The sequence below is a fragment of the Penicillium arizonense genome, assembly GCF_001773325.1.
Source record: "Penicillium arizonense strain CBS 141311 chromosome Unknown PENARI_contig019, whole genome shotgun sequence".
Taxonomy (NCBI): Eukaryota; Fungi; Ascomycota; class Eurotiomycetes; order Eurotiales; family Aspergillaceae; genus Penicillium; species Penicillium arizonense.
In genome coordinates, this window is record NW_019173296.1 from 521,892 (window position 1) to 548,662 (window position 26,771).

Here is a 26,771-nt window from a genome sequence, read left to right on the forward strand (position 1 = left end):
AAAAAAGGGAAAAAAAAAAATGGAGGGGAAAAATAAAATGGCAAAATGGGCAATTTGATAAGCAGATGCCCCTCTGATCTTCGGTCTAGAACTACCTTAAGTCTTGTGTTACTCTTTCTTTTTTCTATTGTTAATTGTCTATTTTATATTTATACTTTATACTTGTATTCATATACTCTCTTACACCCTTATACTCTCACTATATCCAGTTTTACTGTTGCTGTACGCCTTATCAACTCCCCGCTGCGGGCCTTGATCTGCGATGGCTCTCATGCACGCCTCGGCACTAGTGCTCAGTCCTCTCGAATCGTCAGGGCCAAACGAATCAGGGTGTGTTGTAACCTGATAATCCTTCCCTCCTCAGTGTTCCAGGTCTAGACATCTGGCTTCTTTGTGGCACCCAGGCATGCGTAAAATGACTCACAACCCCCAGTCAAGTGGCTTGTCTAGATCAGACGAATGTTCGCACATGTTGGGTCAGACCATCTTGACCGTTTCGGATGTGCTGCAGCCTTCGCCAATATATTTCTAGCCAATCGCATGGCCCGTGCTACTACGTGATCTGAAACTCGTCACAGTGGCTTTACTAGAAAGAGGTCCGCGTACATGCATACCGGGATGTCTGTTGTGCAGCAAATATCCGATGTAGCCACCGGACAGGGTCAGCTAAATATAGCTAAGATATTCTGTACCATGGGTTCACATACAAATAGAAAAGTCAAATCACTCGACCCTCCAAAATAAACTCGATGGGTACAAAAGCAAAAGGCAAAAAAGGCAAAAAAGGGAAAAAAGAAAAAAAGAAACGCTCACTCGTGGACGGTGTTTAGGAATAGCCGAACGCGGGGGTCGAACCCGCAGCCTTAAGATTAAGAGTCTTACGCTCTACCGATTGAGCTAGCCCGGCCGGGCTGTTGAAGGGGCTTTCATTTATGACTACATAAGCCAGTAATATCTTAACTTTCTTTTCCACTGCTCCTGTCTCGATGTCTTCTCACCTTGTGACTTCCCTATCGTCCACTCTCCCTGTTTCTACATGGTGGGTATAATACAATTATGCTTGAGTATTTGATGTTTTCTACATTTGCTCGGTTATATTTTCCGGCTCATTGATTTCCTTATTTGCTTTAAAAAGTTGCAGCGCGTAAATGATACAAAGATATATATATCCTCTGAGGTTAGTGAGATTTGCAGACATTTGACACATACACTCGCTTATATCTAAACTCGCACCTTCACCGTATTGTACTGGATGTCTTAATGCTGCTACTGTCTTCACAGATAAATAGACGTAGATCCTATGTAACTTACCATGGGCATGGAGTACATACATACATGTAAAGTACCTCACCTGTAGTTATCGTTCCCAAAACAGACTAGCCCATCACATGACCAAACGCACAGGCCATCTCGCTTCACGTTTTTCCAGCGTCAGCCCGTCCGCTATAAAGCAGCTTCTTTTCCTTTTTCCATCTCTCATGCTTTTGAAGTCGGCGCTGCATCTAGCAAGCCACTTCCTCAGATGAATTTCCTCTGATTGTAATATCTTCAGCATGTCACCTGCTGCACTTACCGAGATGCAGCCGGATCTGCAATATGATCAGCTCCAGGCTGTTGGCAAGGCCTTCGATGCCCTACTGCTAACTGTTTATCGACTTACCCACAGACAAAATGAACTGTTCCAGCACATGGACAATGTCTTCAAGGAGGTAAATACACACTTTTTTCTTCTCTTATTCTCCCTGCGTTTGCTTTGTCTCAAGTGATGAGAAATTTTGATTAGCTCTAGATCAGTAGTCACAATCTTGTGGCGGTGACGGATTAACATGTATTATCTGATGAGACTTTTATTGCTTTGCTTGTTTTCATGTGTTTTGAGACCATCGCTAACTCGCAAATAGTACTCCAATGTGATAGAAACACTGCCGCCTCAAGATAGACCTCGTGCACTGGACGTTCATACCAAACTGCTCGCGCAGCAAGAAGAATACCATCAGGGCCTTGTACACAGCAAGCTTCAGGTGGAGGAACAGCCGTTGAATTCCAAGGATGTAATCAAGACCCTCGTTGCACACCAAAATGTAGACGAAAATACCACTGCGGCCATCAAGGACGGGGTCAAAGGCTGCAAGTCTCTGCTCCGTTCTCAGGATGGCGTCTCCCAAATATCCAATTCCTGCATCCTCGCGCGAGTTCCTTCCCCACCACCCGCGCTGGAGAAGGACTTCACAACCAATGGTACTCAGGGGAATCTGCATTGCCCATTCTCCAAACCGAATAAGATGCAGAATGGAAGTGAAGTCCCTAGCGGGAGAAGCTCTGCAGCAAAGATCCAGGTCGACTCCACCTGCGGGCATGAGCATCTCGATCCTATCAAAGCCGAGCTGGACGAACGACGCTCCAGTCATACTCCATCCGCTCCATCATCGAAAGGTGCATGCCCTGTATCTCGATGCCCGATCCGATTCCTGGATCAACACTCACCAGAAGAAATCGCTGAATATGTTGAACGACACAAACACGAAATTCCTCGGAGTCATGCAATCTGCGTCAACCGATACCAACGCAATCCACAGGACATGCGACACCTAGACGCTAAATACGGTGGGCTCACCAGCATGATCGCTGGCCTGGGAGTCAAACACCAAGCCTTCTTACCGGAACGCCAGAACGGCGAGGGCAAGTCCGCAACCTCGGCGTCGACCCAGCGTGTCGAGAAATGGGCCGAGAACGTGGACCCAGAGGCGCCTGGAGCTCCAAACAACGAGGATGATAATCGCCAGAGTCACTTTGACCGTCCGCTCCGCGAAGTCCGCGTGGGGGAATCCCCGAGCAGGCCTTGGGGTATCTCAGTACCCGTCACACATCTCCCTCCAGCCTCAGTGCCGACTTCCGGTTCGGCGCCTGTCCCCATCCCAGCCGACCAATCCAATACTTCATCCGACAAGCCTGCGGACGTCGCTGACGCCAGTGTTGATGCCCCTGCCAAACCTGCCGGCCGTTGTCCTTTCGGCCACGGCGCCCCGAAGCCAGTCGCTGAAGTCCCCAAGCCTGAGACCGAAGGACCCTGGAAAGCCTGGGCAAAGGAATGGCCAAAGGATAAGAAAGGCCTGGCTACAGAAGAGATATCTGCGCCTCCCATTCCTGCTGCTGCGGGTGAAGACTCGACTACCAACCCCGATATTCCTTCAACCACCTCCAATCCCTCCCACATCACCTTCAATGGCCCCGTTTTCTTCGGCTACTCCGCCGAGCAGACAGTCAGCCTAATGCAGCAGCTTGGCAGCCTGGGCAAACCGTGACCCGAAGAATTGTACAGTATGTTCCTAGAAGGCGCAGGGGCAAGTAATGCGAACACGACTATTTACGACTTAATATTTTAGCATTGTATTAGCCCAATTGAATGTTATCCAAGTAATTATCCAATCCAAATAATATCTACAGTATTCCGATCCTTAGTGTAGGTAAAGAGATAATAAGTAAGATGACTTCATCGGGGAGCTTCGATGCTCTCCGAGGGAAACTCACAGAGCGGGGCACTTACCATCTTCCCTACTTCTTCCTCATGCTGCGCCCAACTTCTCGTCTCTTGTCTCTTTCTCAAACTATCACTCCTCGACCTTCTATCCTTTCCAGACCTCAATTCCTCCCTCGCACCATGTCTCTGTCTACCATCTCCGCTAAGGACGCCTGCCCTCGTAAGTCCCACCTTCATCTATCTTCGGAGCGGATAGAACAGTCAATTCCAGTCCCCCTGGAATACAACCACCTTGAATCAACTCACTAACATATACATTCAACAGCTGCCGGCCCCTACGTACGTTCTCCCTCATACCCAGGTGTTCACCTATCTACCTTGCGAGCTACCCCTCTATAACTTACCCGAAATCAAACAATTGAACCCAACCACTCGAAAACAACAACATCTATACATATCCCCAAGCACATAGATCCTAACACAAACCGTTTACAGTCCCAGGCTATCCGCGCCAACGGCCAGATCTTTGTCTCCGGCCAGATCCCCGCCGACGCCTCCGCCAACCTGGTCGAGGGTAACATCGGCCAGAAGACCCAGGTCTGCTGCGACAACATCAAGGCTATCCTGACCGCTGCCGGTTCCGACGTCTCCAAGATCGTTAAGGTTAACGTGGGTTTTCCCTTACTCTAGCGGAGACACCTCGGTTTATTTCCTAATGAACCTTGCTAATCGAAATGGATATATAGGTCTTCTTGACTGATATGGCCAACTTCGCCGAAATGAACGCCACCTACGAGAAGTTCTTCGTTCACAAGCCTGCCCGTAGCTGTGTTGCTGTTCACCAGCTGCCGAAGGGTGTCCCCGTTGAGATTGAGTGCATTGCTCTGGAGTAAATTTGAGGGTTTGTTCTTTGGAATGAATACTTTTTACTGGATACAATGGAAACTCAAGATCAAAATGAATTCATTGTAAATGTAAATATAGATATAAACGTGGAATAAAAGGGTGAATCCAATTGAATTACGTTTACCTGTGGAATTGCCTCGATCTGGTATCTGGTATCTGGTACTGGTCCATCGTGATTATTTCCATTTCCATTCCATCTGAAGTAATATGAGCGGGCACAAGTAGATGCCAATGGGAATCATAAGGTCAAGGGTTCATGCGTAATGAGACAGAATGCAGAAAACACGAAGAGGCAGAAAATTGGAAGCATTGTTGGCTGATGTATAAAGCAATAACAAACATACAAGACAGGTGCCAATTCCATGTTCACCTTGCCCGTGGCATTATGCCACTCATGCGACTTCCAGCACCGGCCATTAAACTCTGCTTCACGATGGCATCGGCAGCTGCAGCTGCAGCTAGTCTTTCCTTCTGACGGCTACGATCACGCAGGTAGCCTGCGGCTTCAGGGCGCATACGGAGAATACGCAGGATCATGTCGTCGTTTGGATCGGCCTGGGCTTCTTTGCGCTTCTCTTCTTTGGCTTTCTTCATGGTTCCCAAATTGCGGGAGAGCATGATACTCTTCGCACGACGGGCAGCGGGAAGCCCTAAGCCGCCATGGCCAGCGCCTGTGGCGCCGAGGTGTGCAGGTGCGGAGGCTCGGTTGCGGTTCGCTTGTTGGCGGTTGACTGTTGCCGAGGCCATGCGCTCAGAGGTGCGGATGAGGTTCTCTGTTGGTTCGAAGTAGAAGAAGTTCAGACTTTGGATTTCGTGGTACTTGGGCGATTTTAAGATGTCGATTGGAACACCGCCTGCCTCGCCTGTTTCTTCGTCGACGGCATGGAAGAAGTTCAACAGCAGCACGAGCCAGCGTGATACGATGTCGACTTCTTGGATGGTTAGGGGTTTCTGATGGGATGGCTTGTCGGATAGAGGTGGCACTAGCAGACTCTCGATGGTTGCGAGTACTTCCTTCCACAAGCGGGCCATCACCATCTTCATGGCTTCGGGTGTGAGTGTCTTGTTCATGATGGCGAAGTTGTCATTGAAGTAGTTGAAAAGAGGAGTCAAGGCGTTCTCGACGTCGGCTGGCGTTGGGCCGGAAGCAGCTGGTTGTGCTCGGTTGCGGTTCAGGAAGCTCGACACACTGGAGATGCTAATACCACGAGAGAGCAGAGATTTCAATGTCCGACGGGAGAGACAGTGGCTGATGTATGCAGAAAGCTTCTCTGTGATCTTCCGAGTCATGTCCCTTTCGGTACGTTTTAGTGTACGGAAAGCCTTGCCAAAGTAGAACTGGATATCATCGCGCTCGCCTTCCATACTAACTCGGAGCAAAAGCCGACCCTGAGTATCAAGGTCGAGCCAATACTCTCTTGGCAAGAAGTCACTGAAGTGCACTGGATCCAGCTTGATTGACGTGCGGCCGACGTAGTCGTGGTCGCCCACTGCATCCCAGTCCCAGATTGTAGCAATCATGTTAAGAGGACCTTGAGTTGTCAGATCAACAGTGTCCTCCCAGCGGGGATTAAGATTATTGTAAATGGTGCGGGTCTTTGCAATCCGTTTCTGATATTCGTCCGTCAAGACGACATAGGGGTCACTGCCACCACCGATATCGCACGCCTTCAAATCTTCTGCTTCCACAACCTTGATTGTGAAGACATAAGTGGTAGACTTGCGGACCTTTTTGAGCTGCGGAGGGGTGTTTCTCGCGATGACCTCGGCGCACCCGTCGACATTGATGTCGTTCTCGAGCTTGTCAAGTTGGGCGAGTGCATACTCGATGTTGTTCAGTTTCACCAGGGACTATACAAAGGTTAGGCGCCATATTCACGAAGCTGAAAGTGCACACATACTTCCGAGTAGAATTGGAATGGTTCGATCTTATCCTTGTTTGTCCATGTGTCCTTCGCAAATTGCATCAGCTTCTCCTGTGTGGTTTGGTTCAATGCGGCCTCTTGTTCAGGCGTGAGACGATCCAACTCCCGCGCAAACATCTTCTCCAAGTAGTCACAATATGTCGCCACACCCTTGCCAATTGAGTTGGAAAGATGCGTCATGAATTTCGCATATTGGAGATCGTCGTCCCATTCCAGCTGCACAAGGTTCTCAACTACTTGGTTGAAAGATCGGAAGATATCAATCACTGACACACTGTGTCGATCATCTTCAGGTGCGAGATCGGTCACTCCTTCGGCACGAACAGTGAATGCGTCTTGTCTCGTAGCTTGACTGACCCAATCCATGATCTTTTGGTCTGTCAGACGAAGCCATCTCCAGACGAATTCCTGAAGAAGAGTCTCCACATGGAATGGGAAAGTTGCGCTAAATTGGGTCAGCTACCAATACTCGTAAAGTAGAAAAGGCCGGTCTTACTCGGGATGGGTTTGTGTGAACAACTGTCTGACAGCAGCAAGTCCCTTGTATAAGTCGAAACCATCTTCGATGGCGATCTCCTCGCCCCTATCTTTGGCTTGTTCGAGAATCCTGATGACCATTTCATGTGCGTCCTCGGCAAACATTGGTAATACATTGAAGCATAGAGTGGTATAAGGATTAACCCTGTTTTTGGTTAGCGATGGGTCAATTAGACAAGATGTGAGACGTACCCCATAATCTCTGGATTATTGCGGTAGCGTTTCTGGATTTTGGTTGCAAGCTTTGTGATTGCATCTCCAAGTTCGATGACATGCTGGGGGTCCCAAGCCTCTTGCTCCACTGGAATGAGTTGGCTAAGGAGGCTCTGGTATTTCGCTGTGGCCTTCTGGGCCAGCCCATCTTGCACATACGAACAGAATCGATCGATGTCCTCCGGGTCCTCGATGTAATTTGGATCCGTTTGGATGTGTGTTTCGAGAAGGTACATCACTGGACCAATTGGGCGTGGCTTTGCCTCAAAACAGTTCATCATGACCTCGTACAGCTCTCTCAACAAGGCCTCATGGAGCTTGGACAGAAGTACTTGCATCATATGAAGGTCGTGAACGGTCCATCGTCGCCGGTCGAAAATCGCGGAAGCCACAAAACTACTGCGTTTGCGGTTCTCTCCTGCAGGCATTTCCTTCACAAACGTAAATGCCGAGTCAAGAGTATCGAGATCGATTTCATTATCGACAAATTTAGCCTGAGCCACATCAAGGAATAACACGACCCGGGAGAAGTTGGGAATCCGCCAGCGGAGACATAATTCATTAAGCATCTCCGTAGACTGCTTTGAAAACAATTTCATTGAAGGCACATCAGATGTGGCTTGGGAAGCTTCGAGTTCCCGGTCTCGTAGATCGTGACTCAAAGTCTGGGCTAAAATGTATCTGTACACAGCCCTAGGGTCGGATGGGATGAATACGTAAGTATCAGATTCATCTGTGTCGTCCAAAGATAGTCCACTGATATCAAGGGGTTGATCGATGACATAGGATGTCCTGTCAGTCCGGCCAGAGGACGTTCTGGACAAATCAGGATGTTCGCTGGAATTAGGGTTGAATTGAGGAAGAGACCCAGGAGTGCTCTTGGCCAACTCTGGGTTGGATTGCACAATTGCAAGCATCATCTGTGAGAGATCAGGGCCTTCACTTTTCTTCCAACTTTCGTAACCCTCGTCTGTCTCAAAATCATCTCTTGATAGTGTTTTGTGAGTTTGAAGATTCAGGTGTGCCTGATAGGTCTTGAGGTCCTGTAGAGCGGCCTTTTCAGTCCAAATGGACTTGTGTTTGTCGATCTCAGACTGCGCTTGGGCTGTTGTCATCCCAAAGATCTTGGTAACATGCTGCACCAGGGGCATGTCTTTCACATTATAACTCAATGAACCAGGGGCTTCTGCCGCTGACGCAGGTCCATTTCCATCCATGAGATCCTGATCTTGCAAAAGAAGCTTGTTCTCGAGTACCGATAAGCGATTTGCCAGCTCTGGACGGTCCTTAGACCAGTCGTGATCCTTCAATATGAGCCCGAAAAGCCGGACGAAAAGAGCAACGTGTCGATCCACCATCAGTTTCCAGCTGTCATCGTCGTGATCCTTGCCCTTGCCCAACTCCTTGATCGCATTGGAGTAGAAGATAAGGACCAGATCTTCAGCTCGCCGGTCCTTCTCCATGCGCTTTCGGAACGAGTCTTCTTTCAAGGTGTTGAGAAAAGCAGCGAAAGTGCGTACGACCAGGTGATCTTGGTATTCCTTCCGTTTCTCCTTTCCCATCAACACGCCCGTTAAGCGCTTCTCCAGCTCGGACACGAATCCATGGGGAATCCTTGTGCTCTTGGAGTCCCTGACCAGCGAGAAGTCACTCATCAAATCATGAATCGAGGTCGACGATCGCTTTGGCCGCGCCGGCGCGGCTGGGGCATTTTGGATGCGACGGGAGCGAGGGTGGAGGAGGTAGGCAAGATAGGCGACTCGAACGGCATGGCTGTATGCCACGTTGGCATTCAAAGGGCGTCGCCGTGACAAAGAGGAGTTGCGCGAATGGCGACCCTCATTTTGGAGGCTGTTAATCCGTCGGTTGACTCCTCGGGATTGGCTAGATGCTGTCGACATGGGGTGGTGCTCAACTAAATTCGTGCAACTTTGCGAGGTAAAAGACACTGGAATGCGGGACCATGGAGTGGAAGACCACACCGGGAGATAGAGGCTTTTCAGGATACTTTTCTCAAAGAACCCGAGGTGAAAAGCTGTCGCAAAACCAGAGGGGATAATTGTTTGAAGGGGAGAGAGGGGCGGAGGTGAAACAAAAGCTCCCGAACCAACTGACGTAGGCGCCCAAAACAAATACTATCTACCTGATAACTGTTGGTGTTTACTTCCCCTATACTTCCAAGGGGATGTCCTTGTTCTCCTTCGACTAAACAGGGATCGTCGATTTAAAGCAAGGGTGTAACGTTATTCGACATATACCATTACCATCCCCAGTATGTCATGCCGTTGCGCAAAGGAGTGATACTGCGACAGGTTTGCCTCTTTGTCTCTTTGGCCCTCTACAGACACCAGTCTCTCCAGATGCGAGCCTACAAAGATCAAAGTAGTTTTATCCAAATTCATTCCGAACATGCAATCGGGCTTTTCGGGGTTTGAAACATGGGACTGTCGGCCAACCGACCATCAGTCCCTCAAGTGACGCCGAATATAAAAAGTCGTACTGGTATTTACACAACAATAAAAAGAGACCAGATGCCAATCACCACTTGTCTTCACCGGACTTGCGAGCCTAGATAGAAGTATTAGCTCGTCTGCTCAAAAGGTCTCCACAGAGGGGATATGTATGGTCACGTACCGGTAGAGCATTGGGCCCTCCCAGCTCCTTCTCCAGACCATCGGCATAGGTCTTGGGGGCACTCGGCTTGTCGGGGTAGTACATGCCGACAACGCCGCACACGCTAAGGAAAGCGACAACGAAGCATCCGAGGTGGAAGAAGCCCTTGCCGGCGGAGACGTGGGTGTATTGCTCGGGACTGAACACACCGAGGATTTCGTTGTCCTCGTGCACAGGTTCACCGAAGTTGCGCTTCTCCTGGGCGTCCCACCAGCCACCGTAGGGATCTCTGAAGGCCCGCTTCACACGGGGAGGGTTAGGGTAGTTGTTGTTCTGTCTCGGTGTTAGATGCCGTCGCTACCAGGCGGGGAAGACCGTATAGGCGCCATATAAGGTATATACCTGGAAAGGGTCCTCGGCTTCAGCAGCACGGAGGGCTGGGACCTGGGAGAAGGCTGCGCGGGGAGCAATGGCGCGGGCGGCAACCTGGGGGAGGCGCCGGGCTAGGATCCGTTGAGACAGCATCTGAGAGGAATTGAACGTCAGAGAAGGTGCGGGGGAGAATAAAAGACGGCGTAGAGCTAGACAAAGAACTCACTGCTATGCTGAAAGACCGGAAGCAAATGAGTGTCTGAGGGAGGCAAGAGAGCCAATTGAGTAGAGGGGGTTGAATATCGATGATGAACGGATGGAGGTTTGCGGAATGTGGCCTGAGGCCACCAGTCACAGGACTCAGGCCGACAGGCAGCCACGCGCGGCGCGACCAGGTAATCGCTCCAACGAAAAAACCACTCTCCACGTATTCTCATTCATCTTCCATCCTTTTCCGTCCCCATCAATGCTACGGTGCCGATAAGCATGCGAAACTTCGTGTGGCATATATACTCGATCATACCTACTCGCTAATGCCAAAATATTTCACTCTGACCGCGCCATTATTGGGATAACTGGGGTCACCTGCCATAAACGGCCCCTGTCGTCTGCGCCTCTAAGTCATGCAAAACGGCAGCCCCGACGGCCCATCAACTCAAGATGAACGCGTAACTCCTGTGCCTGATCTCACACCTCTCAACGGGTCTGAAATCGAAAATACAACGGTTTCTGCCCCCCACGAATCGATCCCTTCCGAGCCGAAAGATGTCGAAGCTGTCCCGCAACCCGAAGAGCCCCCATCCAAGAAACGCAGGCTTACAGATTCTGCCTCATCGCCACGTTCAACCCCCCGGCCACCATCTCCGCCCTGGAAGAAAGCTGGTTTCGATGGTCCGACGTCGTTCTTGCTTGAAGGGAAGCGCAGGTCTTCGCGGACCAACGCGGTACCTGTCGAACCCCAACCTCCATCAGATAAGAGACACACGCGGGGGGCGCAGAAGCAGCATGGCAGGTCCGCTCGCGATAGCACAAAACCGGTCACTTCCTCGCCGTTATCCGTGACGCAGTCACGCGCCGAACTCAATGGAAAGCTAGGTGGCAAGCCGACTGCCAATGTATCGCCCAGAACGCCATCGTCGCGCACCGTGGCTACCAAGCCCCAGCGAGTCTCACAGACGCCGGCTTCCAAACCAAGTCATTCGCGCACACGATCTCGAAGTTCCGCTACCCTTCCTCGTCCCCCCGGTGCCAACGTGAACGGGACCAGTTCTCGTTCACTCCGCGATCGACATTCACTTTCAAACTTAGCGCAAGAGGTCAATGGAGGCTCAGATGATGTTAAGGTGGATGGCGGTGAGCAAGATCAAAGCTCACAAAAAGTTCCACGATTACGGCTTAAAGTTGGCAAGCCTGTCCTTCCGATTCGACATCCCGGCCATATTCCACAAAGGAAATACACGTCATTCCGGGAATGGGTAGACCAAGAAGACCGCTCGAACACACTGTCAAATGATGAGGCCATAATAGAAGCGCGCAAGCGGCGTGAGGTCATGGATGCTGCGGAGGCTGGTGGACCACTAAGCTCGGAAGTTTGCTCGGCATACCTCACTGAGCAGCAGGAGGAGCCCCCACCGCAGTACTCACATCAGGATCATTTGGTTTCCCACGCGCTTTATTTCCAAAAGCTCCTCGACAAGGAACACAAACGTCACCGACAGACCGCCAAACTCTTCGCGCAATGGTGTGCAGATGCCTATCGGAAACGCCATAAAAACCCTGAGGATATTCTCCGCGAACAACAAGAGGAAATGCGCGGGAAACGCAAGCAGCTAGCCAAGGATCTCCAGAAGATGTTCGACTTAACCCGTGCCGAAATTGACCGGGTCCGTTTAGCACGCTGGGAAGAAGAGCGCAAAGTACAAGACCAACAAGCTCTTGATCGTGCGATCCAAAAGTCCACAGCGCTGTTTGAGAAACGGCGAGCCGAGATTCTAGGCGAAGCTCCTAGTGATGCCCCCGCGACCAGTGATGAGGACCTCGAGTCTGGCTCCGAATCTGGCTCAGGTGAAGACGATGAGAGCAACATGTCGGGTTCTGAATCCGCAACCGACGACGAAGCAAATGTAGATGACGATGCTGCATTAACGGCCGAAGAACTCCGATTGAAATACGCCAACCTACCTGATGATCAGACCGACCGAATGTCCATAGTCTCTGGAACCACTGCGATGACCAACCCCAACGAATCCATGGACCCTGAAGCTGCCCTAGAAGATGTCGATTCACAAATTACTCCCGGAGATACCAATCTTGATGACGTGGACTCGGTGCTCATGGACGACAGCGATGCCTCCACCGATATGGATGACGATATGGGTGATAGTGACGAGGAAGAAGATGACTCGAGTGAAGAGGATTCAGACGAAAATGGCGATGACAGGTCTGGTCTGATGGGCTTCTTTTCCAAGAAGGAGATCTCTACGCCCCAGGACGGTGAGGGAGAAGCTGAAGATGCGGATCCTGAGCCAGATGATGTCTCGGACGACGAGCAATCAGATGAAGATGAAGATGATAGATCTGGTTTGCTTGGTTTCTTTTCCAAGAAAGACGTATCCGCAATCAATTATGACCAGGACGTCAAGGAAGCAGGCACAGACCTTGAGCAAGACGACGAGGAGCTCGACTTCGAGGATCAGGATGAAGTCTCACTTGTTCCAAACGGGCCAACAGCCAGTGAAGGCAACTCGCCAGAAGGAACGCCCTCATACATTGTCAATGCCTCCGAAGCTTCTCCTGCTAATGGTGGAGAAACACCTGCCACGGATACCCCGATGGAAGACGGACACACTGAAACAGAAGCCGAAGAAGGCCCCCCTGTTGGTGCCACAGATGACACCGATCAAGACCAGCCTATGGAGGTAGATACCGTCTATAACGGTCAACCCAGCGGCGAACTGTCCAGCGAGGCTTCGCCGGGAACATTCGCAACCAAGCCATCTGAACCCGAGTCCGTGTCTTCGCTAGAGCCTGCCATGGAGAAGGCATTGCAAACAGCCCATTCACCTGCTCCTGGTATGCAAACGCCTATTCCATCACTCCTCCGCGGCACGCTACGTGAATACCAGCACTACGGTTTGGACTGGCTTGCAGGTCTCTACAACAACCACATCAACGGTATTCTAGCAGACGAGATGGGTCTGGGTAAAACGATTCAAACAATTGCCCTACTCGCCCACCTTGCCGTGGACCATGGTGTCTGGGGCCCACATCTGGTAGTTGTTCCCACCAGCGTGATGCTCAACTGGGAAATGGAGTTCAAGAAATGGTGTCCAGGTTTCAAGATCATGACATACTATGGTAACCAAGAAGAGCGCAAGCAGAAGCGCCGCGGCTGGACAGACGATAATGCCTGGAACGTGTTGATTACATCATATCAACTCGTCTTGCAAGACCAGCAGTCTCTCAAGCGAAGGAACTGGCACTACATGATTCTTGATGAAGCGCATAACATCAAGAACTTCCGATCGCAGAGATGGCAGGCCCTTCTCACGTTCAAGTCTCGCGCCAGGCTTCTCCTAACTGGTACGCCGCTACAGAATAATCTGACTGAGCTGTGGTCCCTACTATTTTTCTTGATGCCCTCAGACGGTTCCAGTGGTGGCGTTGAAGGATTTGCAGACCTTAAAGATTTCTCTGAATGGTTCCGCCGTCCAGTAGAACAAATTTTGGAGCATGGTAGGGATACCATGGACGAAGAAGCCAAGGGTGTGATCACCAAACTTCACACCGTTCTTCGTCCGTATATCCTGCGTCGACTCAAGGCCGACGTCGAGAAACAAATGCCCGGCAAGTATGAGCATGTAGTCTACTGCCGGCTCTCCAAGCGTCAGCGCTATCTCTACGATGGCTTCATGTCGATGGCGCAGACCAAGGAGACGCTCGCATCGGGAAATTTCCTCTCCATCATCCACTGTCTCATGCAGCTCCGTAAAGTCTGCAATCACCCGGATCTCTTCGAAACTCGCCCCATCTCCACCTCCTTTGCCATGCCGCGATCTGTGGTAACAGATTTCAATGTCAAGGAATCTCTTGTTCGGCGAAGGCTCCTTTTTGAACACCCTCTCACCAAGATTGACTTGGATTTCCTCAACCTCGCCCCCGTGTCTCGCGAGGATATCTCGCGACGGTTGGCCGACGACAGTATCAGGCTCATGGCTATTGGTCCTTTCAAAACTCTTCGAGAACGCCAATACAATCGAACCAATTGGGAAATGGGCTTCGATGGCTCCAACATGCAAACCATTTTGGAATCTCTCGAGAACGCGTGCCGCAAGAGGCGAATGGCCGAGTTAGAGCGATGTCTCTACTTTGAAACCAAGCGCCACGGCCGTCGTCCTATCTATGGTAGCAGCCTCATTGAGTTCCTCAGGGCTGGCACCAAGGAACATGCTCTGTCCAATGCACCATTGCGGAAACGCTCGATGGCCGACTGGCTGTCGAGCCGATCCTCGGTGCTTGCTTCGATGATACTGACTGTCGAAGAGCGAGCTCTGGAAATGGATGGCTATGTTCAGAGATTCGCCTGTGTCACCCCTGCTGCCGTCGCTGCTGGCATGAACGAAGCCGCCTTGACTCCTGTTGAGACACGGCTTTTGACGAATACCCGCAAAGACCAGCCCTACGATCCGTTCCATGAAGCACGGATGCGCCTCTCTATTGCGTTCCCAGATAAGAGACTCCTACAATACGATTGTGGCAAGCTGCAGCGCCTAGACAAGTTGTTGCGCGACCTCAAAGCCGGGGGCCATCGAGCCTTGATCTTCACCCAGATGACCAAGATGCTCGATATTCTGGAACAGTTCCTCAACATCCATGGCCATCGCTACCTCCGGCTCGACGGAACTACAAAGGTCGAATCGCGACAGATGCTCACGGAACGGTTCAATAGCGATCCTCGTATCCTGGCTTTCATTCTGTCGAGTCGATCCGGTGGTCTTGGTATCAACCTGACGGGCGCCGACACGGTCATCTTCTACGATCTAGACTGGAACCCGGCCATGGACAAGCAATGTCAAGACCGTTGCCACCGTATCGGTCAAACTCGGGACGTCCACATCTACCGCTTCGTGTCTGAGTACACTATTGAATCCAACATCCTCCGGAAAGCCAACCAGAAGCGTATGCTGGATGACGTGATCATCCAAGAAGGCGAATTCACGACGGACTACTTCACCAAATTGGATACTCAGGGTCTGGCCGAGAGCGACGAGCGCGACGGCCAAGACGAGGCCAGTGCCGCCATGGACCGTGTCTTGGGCAATCGCGTCGCGGGCACTCGCGTCTTCGAGCACGCAGAGGACAAGGAGGATCTAGATGCGGCCAAGAACGCGCAGAAAGAACAGGAGCATGCAGATGACGGCGACTTCGAGGAGCCCAGTGCTTCACATGGGACGCCTGCGCAGGTCGGCACGCCCCTGGACGATGGCTCTGGGACCCCTACACAGTCCGTACCCACCGAGGACCCAGACCTAGAGGTGCAGCCTGGTCACATTGATGACTATTTGTTACGCTTCATGGAGTGGAACATGAAGGATGAGCCCCTGGTTCTGCCTCCAGATAAGAGCAAGAAGAAATCCAAAAAGGGCAAGGAGCATCATCTCAAGAGGCGACGCTAGGAAGCCGTCAGGAGAGCGCATTTCTCGCACCAATGGCTTATTGTTTTCTCCACCCTAACCGTTTCACAATTCAATAACTCGGAGCGCCCTGCCTGTTTGGCGATAGTTGCCTCCTCCCCGGTTGGAGGCAAACTTTGTGTATTAGTCTGTATAATGGCGTGGTTTTCTTTCTGAGCTTGTCTTTATTATTTTACTACTTACTATTGTCTCTTCTATTTGACCATCTCTATATCTCCTGGCTTTCCCTTTCCTGTTACGGTTAATCTGTGGTTAACCTGCAGTAGAACTCCTTAACTACTAGTATTGCACAGTGGGGAAGAAATAGAGAAATAGACTTTATAGTGCATCCGAAATAGCATCCGAAGTCGGAACCGGCCATTGACACTATCCTATATTAACCCGGAGCTGCTACCTAACTCGTTAAGTGGATCGGGGCACATCTGCAACCCAGTGCCTTGGGTCTCGTTGGGGTAGATCATGTTGCAACCGCCGGAAATATAGACCCTGGGCTTGGACCTGCAAGACTATAACGTTTAGCCCTGGAGTTTATTGTGGACGGCGTGGACCGCAAGGGAATTGCCTATTGTGCACACTCCAAGTAGTTGGCCAGGCTTATATTAAATAGATCGGTATGAGATCATGGCTGTTCCAGTATAACTGCTAGTGCAACTGTTAGTGTTGGTGAGTTCTTGGTACCGAGTTTATCGAGAGAAAAAGTTGGACAGAGTAGATGCAGGTACGTTTGGCACACCGCAATTGGAGTCCGGTCGGAGCCATGTATGTCGTGTATCAGATAGAATGGTTCCAGGTTCCAGTCGAACGTACAAGGCAACGTGACGGAGAAGATGACGGCAGATCTGCTCGGGAGGCTTTCCCCTATTCTTCTGCCTGTACTCCAATGGAGAGCCGTGGCCCGGTCGATCTTCCCCAAAAGCCAATTTCCACTGCCTCGGCAGGTCCTCTCCGAGCAGCCATTGAGCGGTAATATGGGGTGGGAAGAGTGGATATGGTGCACTTGGACCTCGGATACGATGATTATACGAGGGGTGCGAAAGCATATGATCGTGACTTTAGGGATTAGCGGGAATAATACCTAGGCGTGGTTCGTCGTTCCTTTTGCATAATTGGGGGTCATGTTGGAGAAGATTCAAGACATTGTTGCCGAGCATTCCACGGGGCGAAAGATGTTTGGCTCTTGGAGATTAATCTCCACATGATCGCCACCAGTCGCCACCAAAACTGGAATAGTGTAGGGCTTTCGCAACGAGGATACTCAATTGAGTGAAAGACCCGCGATCCAAGCTTCGAAGCTTTTTCTCGGGCAACCTCCATGTGTTGCAGTAGACCCACGGTGATCTGGAGATCCCTCTAGCCCATTAATATCCCGGCGTGAACTCGGCTTGTGGCAGCGAGGGATTAGCGCGGGACCGCTGGTGGCGCTGATTGACCAGGTCAAGCTCGTCAAATATAGTAACTAAAAACAACAATTGCCCTTGGCCCTATGAGAAGGGCGTGAAACGAAAGAGGAAAGAGCGGAATATGCGGAAATAATATGCCAATGATAATAAACACTCGGAGTTTTTGCTTTTTTTTTGCTTCCTCTTTTTGCTTTCTTTTTGCTTTTTCTCGACAGGTCCAGAACTGCTCCTGACATGCGTTAGTATTGATTTTCTTTGTATGTCCCAAAGTGGATATGGTAGGATAGTTGCCTTGGAGTAACTCCGTGGTTAGATTGGAGATCCGCGCGGATGGAAAGCCGGCGCGGGCCATGTTACTATCCTTGTCCATCTGAGACGGTCTCTAACAAAGAGAGGCATTTAGGTTTGGTCCATGGGGACCAATGCAAGGCGGCATTTCTCCAGATCCTCTGTCCCGACGTTGGAGCTTTAACCCATGGATTCGTGATCAGTTCAAGATATTGAACCACACTTCAACATCCGAGGGGTCGGTGTGAAGAATATGACATATGCACGGAGAACAGTGATTGGCAGCGGGGAAGCAGATGCAGTGGCAACCCCTGCCGGGACCGTGCAGGTGGTTCTGATTCTCCTTCGTCAAGTAAAACGTTCTGTGTCTCAAGACTAAACTGAATTGTATAATATTTTGAGCCTGGGTGGTCTCCCATTGGGTGATTTTCCGGACAGGCAAAACGTGGAGCTTGCCAACATCCACTATTGAGGACCCGGGCAGATCGTTGACGATCAATTTGCCAGATCGATTGGCGTTCGTACGAACCGGTACTCCACGGATGCCCTAGCCATTGGTCCGAGTCATGAGGGGCTGGACACTAGTCCAGACACCATCTGTCTTAGCGTATTCGGTTCAAGTTGAGTCCGGAGAAGCGTTCCCAGTAAGATGGATGGGGTCGATAGTGTTGGATCCCAGTCGGGTCCCAGGCACATGATGCGATGATCCTCCGAAGCTCACATGGGATATCCAATATTCCAGTACGGAGTCAGGGTAAGGTTTCGAATCTCCAACGGCTTCCTTTCACTTTGGGAAGATTCACCGGGTGCAGAACCACAAACTGTCTTGTGTGGGAATCCCGAAATGATCGGCGACCACGAGGAGGGATCTAAGCCCAACTCCGCGGGTGAGAGAAGCTAGACACGGGGCTTATCAAGGCTAGGCGATGTCTCCCATCTGACCGTTCTGGGTCTCTGGATCTCGGCTTCCTTCCGGCTCTTGATGCCGGTGAATCCATACCGGAATGGAACAGATCGAACTGTAGAGAGAGAGAGAGAAAGAAAAAGTAATACAGTAGTTTGTTGTCAGAGATGATCCATCCATTTCGGATGCTGGTATTGCTTTGTTAGGATGCGCCAAGCACTCGACTGGGCATAGTGAAGCAGATGTCAGTGAATGCCCTCAAGGGATCGTCGTAGATCCACATTAATAACCACGTCAAGGATGAGCTTCATATCGTCATGCGAATCTGGATGATCGACGGGGGGGTGTTTGACAAGGCAAAAGAGACTGGCTCTAACAAACACCTCTATATTTGCTCCTCCCCGGCTCTCTCCACTCCCTTATTTCCTCCCCATACTTATATTCCTGTCTCGCCCGTTTCCTATCTCTTTTTATTTTTTATTTTTTTGGCTTTCGCTGATCATTGATCTTCTTCTAATTCTTATCCTTAACTCTTCTTTCCTACCCTTCCCCTCCCCTAACCCCTTTGATTGGACAGTGAGTTTCTGTCCTCTGAGGATGAAGACTTCGATTTCGTCGGATGTATGGGAGAAGAAAAAGGCGTTGATTGCAAAGTTGTATATGGAAGAGGAATGGCCGTTGAAGCAGGTCATCAAGCAGATCCGGTCCGATGATTTCAATCCAAGGTGCGTTTGATACATTCGTCTTCACCTGGCAGGGTTGTCCTAACATCTTCTCTCAGTGAAACCCAACTACGAAGCAGACTGAAGAAATGGCGAGTCACCAAGCCGTCTCGTCAAACTCGCAAGAAGACTCAGGCCTCCAGTTCAAGCGCCGAGCCAGACTCAGACAGAGACGTGACCCGGAAGCCGTCTATCCAACGACCACTACCAAGAGATCCCCCAAGAGCTCGCCATGACTGGCCTGGAGCTCAGTCTATCTACACCCCCGTCTCAGAGGATCCACCTCACAGCAAATGGAACTCGCATCTCGCTCAGCAGCTCACCCCAAGCCCGTCGGGCGAACATGCCCTTGTCTCGGATCGCTCGGCAGTCCACTCCCACTCCTACCCAGACCTCAGCCCAACCACAACATCCTTTGACCACGCTCACGCCTCCCCAGTGGGCGAGGCTCTCATGGTCAACACCACTTCCGCCGTGGCCCCGTCTTACCCTGCCGGATCCGCCTACCCTCTGTCTCCGGAATCATGTCTGCCCAGCCCTGGTGGCACTGCAAACACTACTCCCGGTGGCATTGCCTGGCCTCCTCGTGCTGCGTCTGCCGATTACGGCCTCAACCCAGCTCAGTGGTACCAACTGCCCTTCGAGGCCATCACTCCTCCCAACGGCGTCGCCCAGTCCACTGCCCCCATGGCTCCTTCATTAGCTGGGTACCTCCCGCCTATCTCGGGTCATGTCTACCAACCCCAGTACTCCAATTACCAGGGCGAGGCATCTGAGTACCACCATGGCTATGGCGACAAGAATTGGAAACGTGCCATGTCGTTGCAGTATGACATGGGTGGACACCCAGCCCTTGGCCGGGCTGAGCATGTAGAGAGGAAGCTGATTCATCATGGTCAGCCTCAGACAGTGATGTCTCCTTCTCATACGCAGTCTGGTCCGCAGTCCGTGATGTGTGCTCCCATACCTTATATGGGTCAAGATCACTACCAGAAGCCCCCTGGCATTGGCTATTAGGGATACGGCTTGACATTTTCCTTTCTTATATTATTAAATACTTGTGATACCTTTTGATTTGAATATGTGAAATATGGGTGGTTTTGTTTTGTTTTGTCATACCCGGTATTGTTGCTTTTGGGTGTTTATTTGTCAAATAGTCTGGGGGGCGTTGAACAGGAACTGTATATATTGATACCTCTGAATCCAATGTTCTGTACTCTACATATACAGTGTCTGAGTATCTGAGTATATATGTCATCGGTGTTCTCTCCTTAGCCGCCAAGCGCCTCAGTTATCCGAGAAGCAACCTCGGCATCTTTCACGCGGGGAAAACCCGAGCTCTTTTCTGCAGCTCTTCTTCTCAATTATATCTGAATTGTTCTTTCTTCAACCATTCCATCATAAAATTAAAAGACATCAATCTCAAGTCTCCATCAATACTAAGAACAGACTCAAAATGCGTGCCGTCCAAGTCAGCGAATACGTCAAGGTACCAACTGGCAACCACCTACCTCCCAACCCATCTACAACCAACAAACCAAACTAACCTGTTCACAGGGCCCCCTGGACCTAAAAGTAACCGACGTCCCAACCCCAACCCCAGCAACAGACAAATACCTAATCGAAATCCACTCGGCGGGCACAAACTTCTTCGATATCCTCCAAATCCAAGGCAAATACCAACACCAACCACCACTCCCGTGGATCGGCGGCGCCGAATTCGCCGGCACAATCACCGCCATCCCAATCTCCTCCAAGAACCCGCGCTTCAAAGTCGGCGACCGCGTCTTCGGCGCCACACAGGGCGCCTACGCAACCCACGTTCTCGCACCCGAGCACACCCTCCTCCCCGTGCCAGCCGGATGGAGTTTCGAAGATGCGGCCGGCTTGTTCGTTACGGCGCCAACTTCCTATGGAGGTCTTGTTCACCGGGCTGGGGTGAAGGCTGGTGATTGGGTTCTTGTTCATGCCGCTGCTGGTGGTGTGGGACTTGCTGCTGTGCAGATTGCCAAGGCTATGGGCGCGACTGTTGTTGCTACTGCTGGGACGGAGAGAAAGAGGCAGATTGCGCGGGAGTTTGGGGCGGATTATGTGGTTGATTATGGGAATAGGGATTGGCCGGAGGAGGTGAAGAAGTTGTGTAAGGAGAAGAGGAGTGGCAATGGGGCTGCGGGTGTGGATATTGTTTATGATCCTGTTGGGATGATCGAGGCCAGTTTGAAGTGCGTTGCTTGGAATGCGCGGTTGTTGGTTATTGGGTTTGCGGCTGGGAAGATTGAGAAGGTTGCGTTGAACCGGGTGCTGTTGAAGAATGTTAGCTTGGTTGGGCTGCATTGGGGGCAGTATGCCAAGTTTGAGACTGGCACTGTTGGTGACGTTTGGAATGGGATCTTTGATCTTGTTGCTCAGGGGAAGTTTAGGGGCACTGCGTTCAAGGATGAGAGCTTTGTTGGGCTGGAGAGTGTGCCCAAGGCCTTGCAGGCGCTTGGCGGTCGGGAGACTTGGGGTAAGGTTGTTGTCAACGTTGTTGGCAACGAGAAGGCGAAGAGCAGACTATGAGGTCTACATGATGGGCTGAAGATGTACTGAGAAGCAATAGATTTCATTTCATGGTATATGAATGTAGTGCGCAAGGAGTCATGCTCTCGTAGACAAAGTTAACCCAGAAGGGAAGACTCGAGCAAGTATAACATGAACTATGAAGGCCCTTTATTGCTCTGGCAACTGATGAATTTCAAGTGAGCGCGAGATCCTCGAAAGAAACCCGGCTCGCAATCCAGCTCCAGTCGGTCGCGGCCACAAGACGTGACGCTGCGGTGACTGTCCTCCAGAGAGGGTCCTTGAATATATCCTGGTATGGACTGGGACAGCTGGATTGAGAAGTTGCGAATGGCAGATCTTGTCTGGCGTAGATGTGAGACGGCGTATTGGAGGTCATTGAAAGGTTAACTGTGTTATCTGGAGCTGTTAGTGTTGAACGGGGTTATTATTCGACAGATGCCCTCAGAATACACATTAGATTCTGTAGAGACGTTGTCTTACGCGGAAAAAGTTGGGTGAGTGAAGGAAGAAAAAAAAAATAGAAAATAGAACAGCGCGGGCTGTCAGCCTGCTGAGTCAGCCCAGCCACTTTCCCAATTGTCGGATTGGATCTATAGGATTGTACCAGAGCATACATCAACTTCCAGTCAATGGCATGATCACTCGGTTTACATGAAACTTATAGCTTATCCACACATCAATTAATTTACAGAAGATTCCGGGTCGAAACACGAGCTGAAACCACAACTATGAAGGATCCAGATTTCCCTAACATGAAACAAATAAGATATAGAAAAGTAACCGTAACATCATGACTCAATCATATCGTAAGTTAGTATCTCATTAGCGATATTTCGTGATTCGCATAGCAGATCAATCACTCGTGGACCCTCAATGATGACGCTCACGCATCTCGACAACAGTAGTCCATCCCTCACAGCAAGATCGGCTCATGTTGTGGCCACACCAACAGCAAGTCACTTTGTGAGGCAAGAGAGGAGCTGGGCGCAAATCAGACATACCCTGGGAGCTACGGGAGATAGAAAGGTTGCCGAATTGTCGCGAGCCAGAGAGTCGCCGGCTACCAGTGTGGTCTGGGATGAGGACATTGGATTTCTTTGAATGGGATCGACCAAGCTTTGACTCTGTGCCGAGACGTTCTGGACAGGCAAGTCGGGCATAGACCTCGGAGGGCATATCTTGCCAGTATTTGCAGCGGCAGCAGATGACGAAGATTTTGGCGATGGTTTGGGGTTTCCGTGGGCTTTTATTCTTTTGGGATCTTCTTTTAAGAATACTTATAGGGCCGTTTCGGAGTGGAGGAGTATCAGGTTGGCTGCCAGGTTGGGGCATTCGACTAGCAGGAAGGTCTTGTGTAGTTGCCTCCGCAGTGGCCTCAGGCTTAGTCTCCACACGAGTCAGCGAGTTAAGGTGTAATTCAGGAGACTCAGGTGTATCTTCGTCCGCAGTATCATAATTCGAATGTTCATCATGGGAAGAAGTGTAGGACGGTGTGCGGTTGTGCCCTGGAAAGAATCCTCCGGGTCCCCTGCGCTTATCCTGGTTCCCTGAGGTATCATTCGAATTGTAAGAGGTTCGACGGGGAGATCTCGCAGGAACAGAGTACGACCCATCTGCCAAGTTTGTCGATGTTCGTCTGTTCTCCTTGTTGGTGGATGGATGAGATTGCTCATCAGGCGAAGAATTTCCCGTGTGGAAAGGAGATCGAACAGCCACTTTAAAAGGAGCTGGATCGTCTCTCGGTGTATGTGGTAAAACATTATCGGTTGAAGCAGTTGATTGCCTCCAGCTGTCTTGGCTTCGCCTTTCACTTTTGATAGGTATCTGTGGCGGTTCAGGTGAATCTGGGCCCTCGTGAAAATTTTCCTTGAATCGACTCTGCTGAATAGGACCAGAAGACGTAGGCAAGCGACTTCTCCCTCGATTGTCATCAGGCTGAAGAGGATGTCGAGCTAGCTGCGATGCGTTCGCATGGAGACTTGGCATTGTCGATGCCTTCGGGATCCTAGAATTTCTCTGAGCCACGTCATCTGTGTTTGCGGGGTTCAAAGCAAGAGGGGAAGATTTGTAGATCTTTGGTTGGGTATGCGAGTTAGGTTCCAATCGACCTGGTTTGACAAGGTCCCCTGTAGAGTTTGCGTGCGCCAGTTGGAGGGGATGATAGGTTGATGCAGCAGGTGAACTCGATGCATACTCTAGAGTTTCTGGAGGGGGTATTGCTTGCAGCTGCCGCGCTGTGGAAACTTTGAGAGTAGGCAATCCATGCTGAAGAAGATCAGCTTGCGTTGAGGTTTTTGATGTTGGCATGGTGGTAGCCCTGTACGAGCCATCGTTCCGAGTGAGACGCTCAAGGGAGTAGTCCGTCACTGGTACACTCTTCCGATCATGTTTAAGCACCGCAGAGAACTGCTCACGATCTAAATCACGCGGGAGAGTATTTGTCTCGCTGCCTTGAGCACCGTGTGGGGATTTGGGCAAGCCACTGACATTGCCCTGTGTCTGCTCAGGCATTAGCGGGTTTGGGACATTCTCATCATTCTTTGTCTTCCATGCCTCGGCCATTTTCCAACTCTCGCGAAGATCATCAGACTTGGCTGCCGAATGCAAGGCCAACCGGCGTTGCATTGAATTTGTCGAGTTCGTTGGGTTCTGCTTTTGCTGGTTGGTGGATAGATTCAGTGAAGTGCCGTGTTTGGAAGCCAGCTCTCGTGTAATGGCTGTACCAAACCTTTCTGGCAGAGTCAGAGGGAGAGATGGGGGGCTAGTATCTGTCCGAAGCTGGCTGGCGTCGGCAGACTGGAAGTCGGCGTCACTCGCATTGGAGTTTGAACGAGAACGTCTAAACAGCGAAGAGAAGCCGCTGGAAGATCGGGGCCGTTCCCTGTTTGCGCTAGAAGATCTGCTCGAGGTGCTGACGGGTTGCTTCTTGGTCAGTCGACGGGAGTTTCTGTCGTAGATTCCATGGTCTGCATTGAGTTGGGCTTCCTCGAGGGCTTGCAAACGCTTCTCAAGTTCCTTTCTCTCAGCCTCCAATCTCCTTGTGACACGCTTTTCCTTTTTGCTTGTATCCCACGTCGGAGATTTACAGATCTTGGCTCCATCGTTGGGATTGTTAATGGCCAGCGGTGTCATTGGCTGGGTTGGGGTATCATCCTCAGGGACTCCAACCGGTGCAACTGATGGGCTAGAGCCAGGTGTGCCAGTAGAGGGCAAACGAGAGTGCATAGAAGAGTAGGAAACTGAACTTGGCCCAGTTTCATCCTTCAAAGAGCGCCTGGTCCAGGAATGGTCGCTTGCTGCCTTGTTGTGCGCAAACGCTTCGCGGCGCGCAGCTGGAGACACAAGGTCGCCATGAGAACTGTATCGTTTCTTGGGGGTGTCAAATCATATTCTCAATATTTGCTATGCTGTACTTACCTCCTGGGACTTGTTAAACACACGGTTGAGATGCCCAGTAATTGATGATCGACGCGACCGACGGGGCTGCTCCGACATTCTGGCTTGACGCGACCGAGTGGTTAATGAAAGAAAGCAAAGGACATTAAATCGCTGATAGAGCGGCTCAAGAAGAGGCAAACCGCGAGGATGTTGCGGGGACCGGTGAGCAGAGAAGTGAAAGGTTGTGCGATATGCGAAAAAGAACGAGAGACAAAGACCCGAAGGCCATACGAGCAGAGAAAGAGGAAAAGAAAAAGAGACACGTTAAGTCTTGAATCGAGAGAAATTCTAAAATCCGCCACTATGTTGCATTGGTCACAGCATCTGAAACCTGCAGGCCTATTCTTAGCTTCAGATTTGATATCTCACACAGGCACACAGTGTATACAGTAAGTATATTGACGCTGATACACTGTTGGCTTCTATCTACATGCTACCTAAGGAGGTATACAAAAATCAATAAGCATGTCAAAATCCAGAAATTTACAATGCTTGTAATCTACACCGCATACTCGGACAAAGAAGAGGCAGTCAAGTTGGAAATGCATCAGTCTATCTGAGATTCAAAGAGAACTTGGATCAAAATATCGGACGTCCAACGTTAAAACTCTTGCGCCCCCAAGCTTGGCATTCTCACCTCTCACCTTCCAAAGCCAACTGAGCTTTGTACTCCCCCCAGACGAAAATCAAGATCTCCAGATCTCCCCACAAAACAAGGCTACCAGCCACATCTGCAGTCATGAACCCCTTCAGAAGAAAGACCGATCTACCGCCAAGCTATGATGCATCACAGTCGATCTCCGGCCAGCCACAGTTCCAGCCGCAGTCTCAGTATCAGAGGCAGGCAGAAGTCAACCCACCACCCTACCACAACTGGCAAGAGGCAGTCCCAGACACCGCCACATTCCCACCACCACCAATAACAGGCTACCTCATCTCGGGCACCGGCAACGCCTCAGAAGACGACGCCCAAAGAGCCCATGACTTCTGCGACAACGTGCCTCTTTGGTTGCCTACCCAGCCTTCAAATGCTGTCTACAGTGATGTCCAAGCACACGATCTGAGACCAGTTCATCCACGCGAACTGCGCGGTCAGGTTACTGCCACCGCGCGCGGACGCTGGAGCGGCCAGAGTGCGGACCGGAATGGGGATTGTGTGATTATGACGCAGTTACCGATGTACTTTCCTACCATGGATTCGCCGTTTGTGCGGGAGCAGAGAAAAACGATTTACTTTGAGGTTAAGGTGTTGGCGTTTAGGGCTGGGCCTGCCGGTAATGGTGATGATAGCGGGATTTCTATTGGGTATGCGGCTCAGCCTTATCCTTCTTGGAGATCACCTGGTTGGGAACGAGGTGGATTGGGAGTGTTCTCTGACGATGGATGTCGGTTTGTTAATGATTCGTTTGGGGGCCGGGATTTCACCAGTGCGTTTAGGGTTGGTGAGACTGTTGGGATTGGGATGGTGTTTTCTCTTCCAGATGATCTAAATATCGGGGCAGGTGACAAAAAGATGACTTGCAAGGTGGAAATCTTCTTTACTCGAAATGGGCAGAGGGCCGGGGGCTGGAATCTACATGAAGAGGTTGATGCAGATTCTGGGGGCGTCGAAGGTCTGGAAGGCGATTACGACCTGTACGGAGCGATTGGGTTGTTCGGTGGCGTCGATTTCGAATCTTGTTTTAACCCTGCAGGCTGGCTATACAAACCTGCCGAGTAA

The 26,771-nt window shown here is 50.7% G+C and overlaps 9 protein-coding genes across 9 annotated transcripts; 6 read left to right on the forward strand and 3 right to left on the reverse strand.

The window, feature by feature from the left end:
• Positions 1 to 1,553: 1,553 nt before the first annotated feature.
• Positions 1,554 to 3,302, forward strand: PENARI_c019G05836 (uncharacterized protein; the record flags this gene model as incomplete). The annotated part of the gene is made up of 2 exons (XM_022634792.1): positions 1,554 to 1,709; positions 1,902 to 3,302. The coding sequence occupies 2 exons, from the start codon at positions 1,554 to 1,556 to the stop codon at positions 3,300 to 3,302; spliced, it is 1,557 nt and encodes a 518-aa protein (XP_022485429.1).
• A 356-nt stretch (positions 3,303 to 3,658) lies between these two features.
• PENARI_c019G00912 (uncharacterized protein) lies at positions 3,659 to 4,371 on the forward strand (the record flags this gene model as incomplete). The annotated part of the gene is made up of 4 exons (XM_022634704.1): positions 3,659 to 3,698; positions 3,804 to 3,817; positions 3,974 to 4,147; positions 4,225 to 4,371. The coding sequence occupies 4 exons, from the start codon at positions 3,659 to 3,661 to the stop codon at positions 4,369 to 4,371; spliced, it is 375 nt and encodes a 124-aa protein (XP_022485367.1).
• Positions 4,372 to 4,750: 379 nt separating this feature from the next.
• On the reverse strand, positions 4,751 to 8,960 carry PENARI_c019G03715 (C2 domain protein; the record flags this gene model as incomplete). Its single annotated transcript, XM_022634755.1, has 4 exons — positions 4,751 to 6,235; positions 6,286 to 6,754; positions 6,806 to 6,991; positions 7,039 to 8,960. The coding sequence occupies 4 exons, from the start codon at positions 8,958 to 8,960 to the stop codon at positions 4,751 to 4,753; spliced, it is 4,062 nt and encodes a 1,353-aa protein (XP_022485360.1).
• Positions 8,961 to 9,597: 637 nt separating this feature from the next.
• Positions 9,598 to 10,197, reverse strand: PENARI_c019G08177 (uncharacterized protein; the record flags this gene model as incomplete). Its single annotated transcript, XM_022634835.1, has 3 exons — positions 9,598 to 9,627; positions 9,694 to 10,005; positions 10,075 to 10,197. 3 exons carry the CDS (start codon positions 10,195 to 10,197, stop codon positions 9,598 to 9,600), a joined length of 465 nt encoding a protein of 154 aa, XP_022485352.1.
• A 470-nt stretch (positions 10,198 to 10,667) lies between these two features.
• On the forward strand, positions 10,668 to 15,719 carry swr1 (putative SNF2 family helicase/ATPase (Swr1); the record flags this gene model as incomplete). Its single annotated transcript, XM_022634726.1, has 1 exon — positions 10,668 to 15,719. One exon carries the CDS (start codon positions 10,668 to 10,670, stop codon positions 15,717 to 15,719), a length of 5,052 nt encoding a protein of 1,683 aa, XP_022485326.1.
• A 3,207-nt stretch (positions 15,720 to 18,926) lies between these two features.
• Positions 18,927 to 20,068, forward strand: PENARI_c019G09102 (Clr5 domain-containing protein; the record flags this gene model as incomplete). Its single annotated transcript, XM_022634849.1, has 2 exons — positions 18,927 to 19,054; positions 19,111 to 20,068. The coding sequence occupies 2 exons, from the start codon at positions 18,927 to 18,929 to the stop codon at positions 20,066 to 20,068; spliced, it is 1,086 nt and encodes a 361-aa protein (XP_022485328.1).
• A 439-nt stretch (positions 20,069 to 20,507) lies between these two features.
• PENARI_c019G00485 (NADPH:quinone oxidoreductase family protein) lies at positions 20,508 to 21,610 on the forward strand (the record flags this gene model as incomplete). Its single annotated transcript, XM_022634694.1, has 2 exons — positions 20,508 to 20,540; positions 20,609 to 21,610. The coding sequence occupies 2 exons, from the start codon at positions 20,508 to 20,510 to the stop codon at positions 21,608 to 21,610; spliced, it is 1,035 nt and encodes a 344-aa protein (XP_022485269.1).
• An 873-nt stretch (positions 21,611 to 22,483) lies between these two features.
• PENARI_c019G05424 (uncharacterized protein) lies at positions 22,484 to 25,108 on the reverse strand (the record flags this gene model as incomplete). Its single annotated transcript, XM_022634786.1, has 2 exons — positions 22,484 to 24,982; positions 25,031 to 25,108. 2 exons carry the CDS (start codon positions 25,106 to 25,108, stop codon positions 22,484 to 22,486), a joined length of 2,577 nt encoding a protein of 858 aa, XP_022485406.1.
• Positions 25,109 to 25,790: 682 nt separating this feature from the next.
• PENARI_c019G07761 (SSH4 family protein) lies at positions 25,791 to 26,771 on the forward strand (the record flags this gene model as incomplete). The annotated part of the gene is made up of 1 exon (XM_022634826.1): positions 25,791 to 26,771. The coding sequence occupies one exon, from the start codon at positions 25,791 to 25,793 to the stop codon at positions 26,769 to 26,771; it is 981 nt and encodes a 326-aa protein (XP_022485329.1).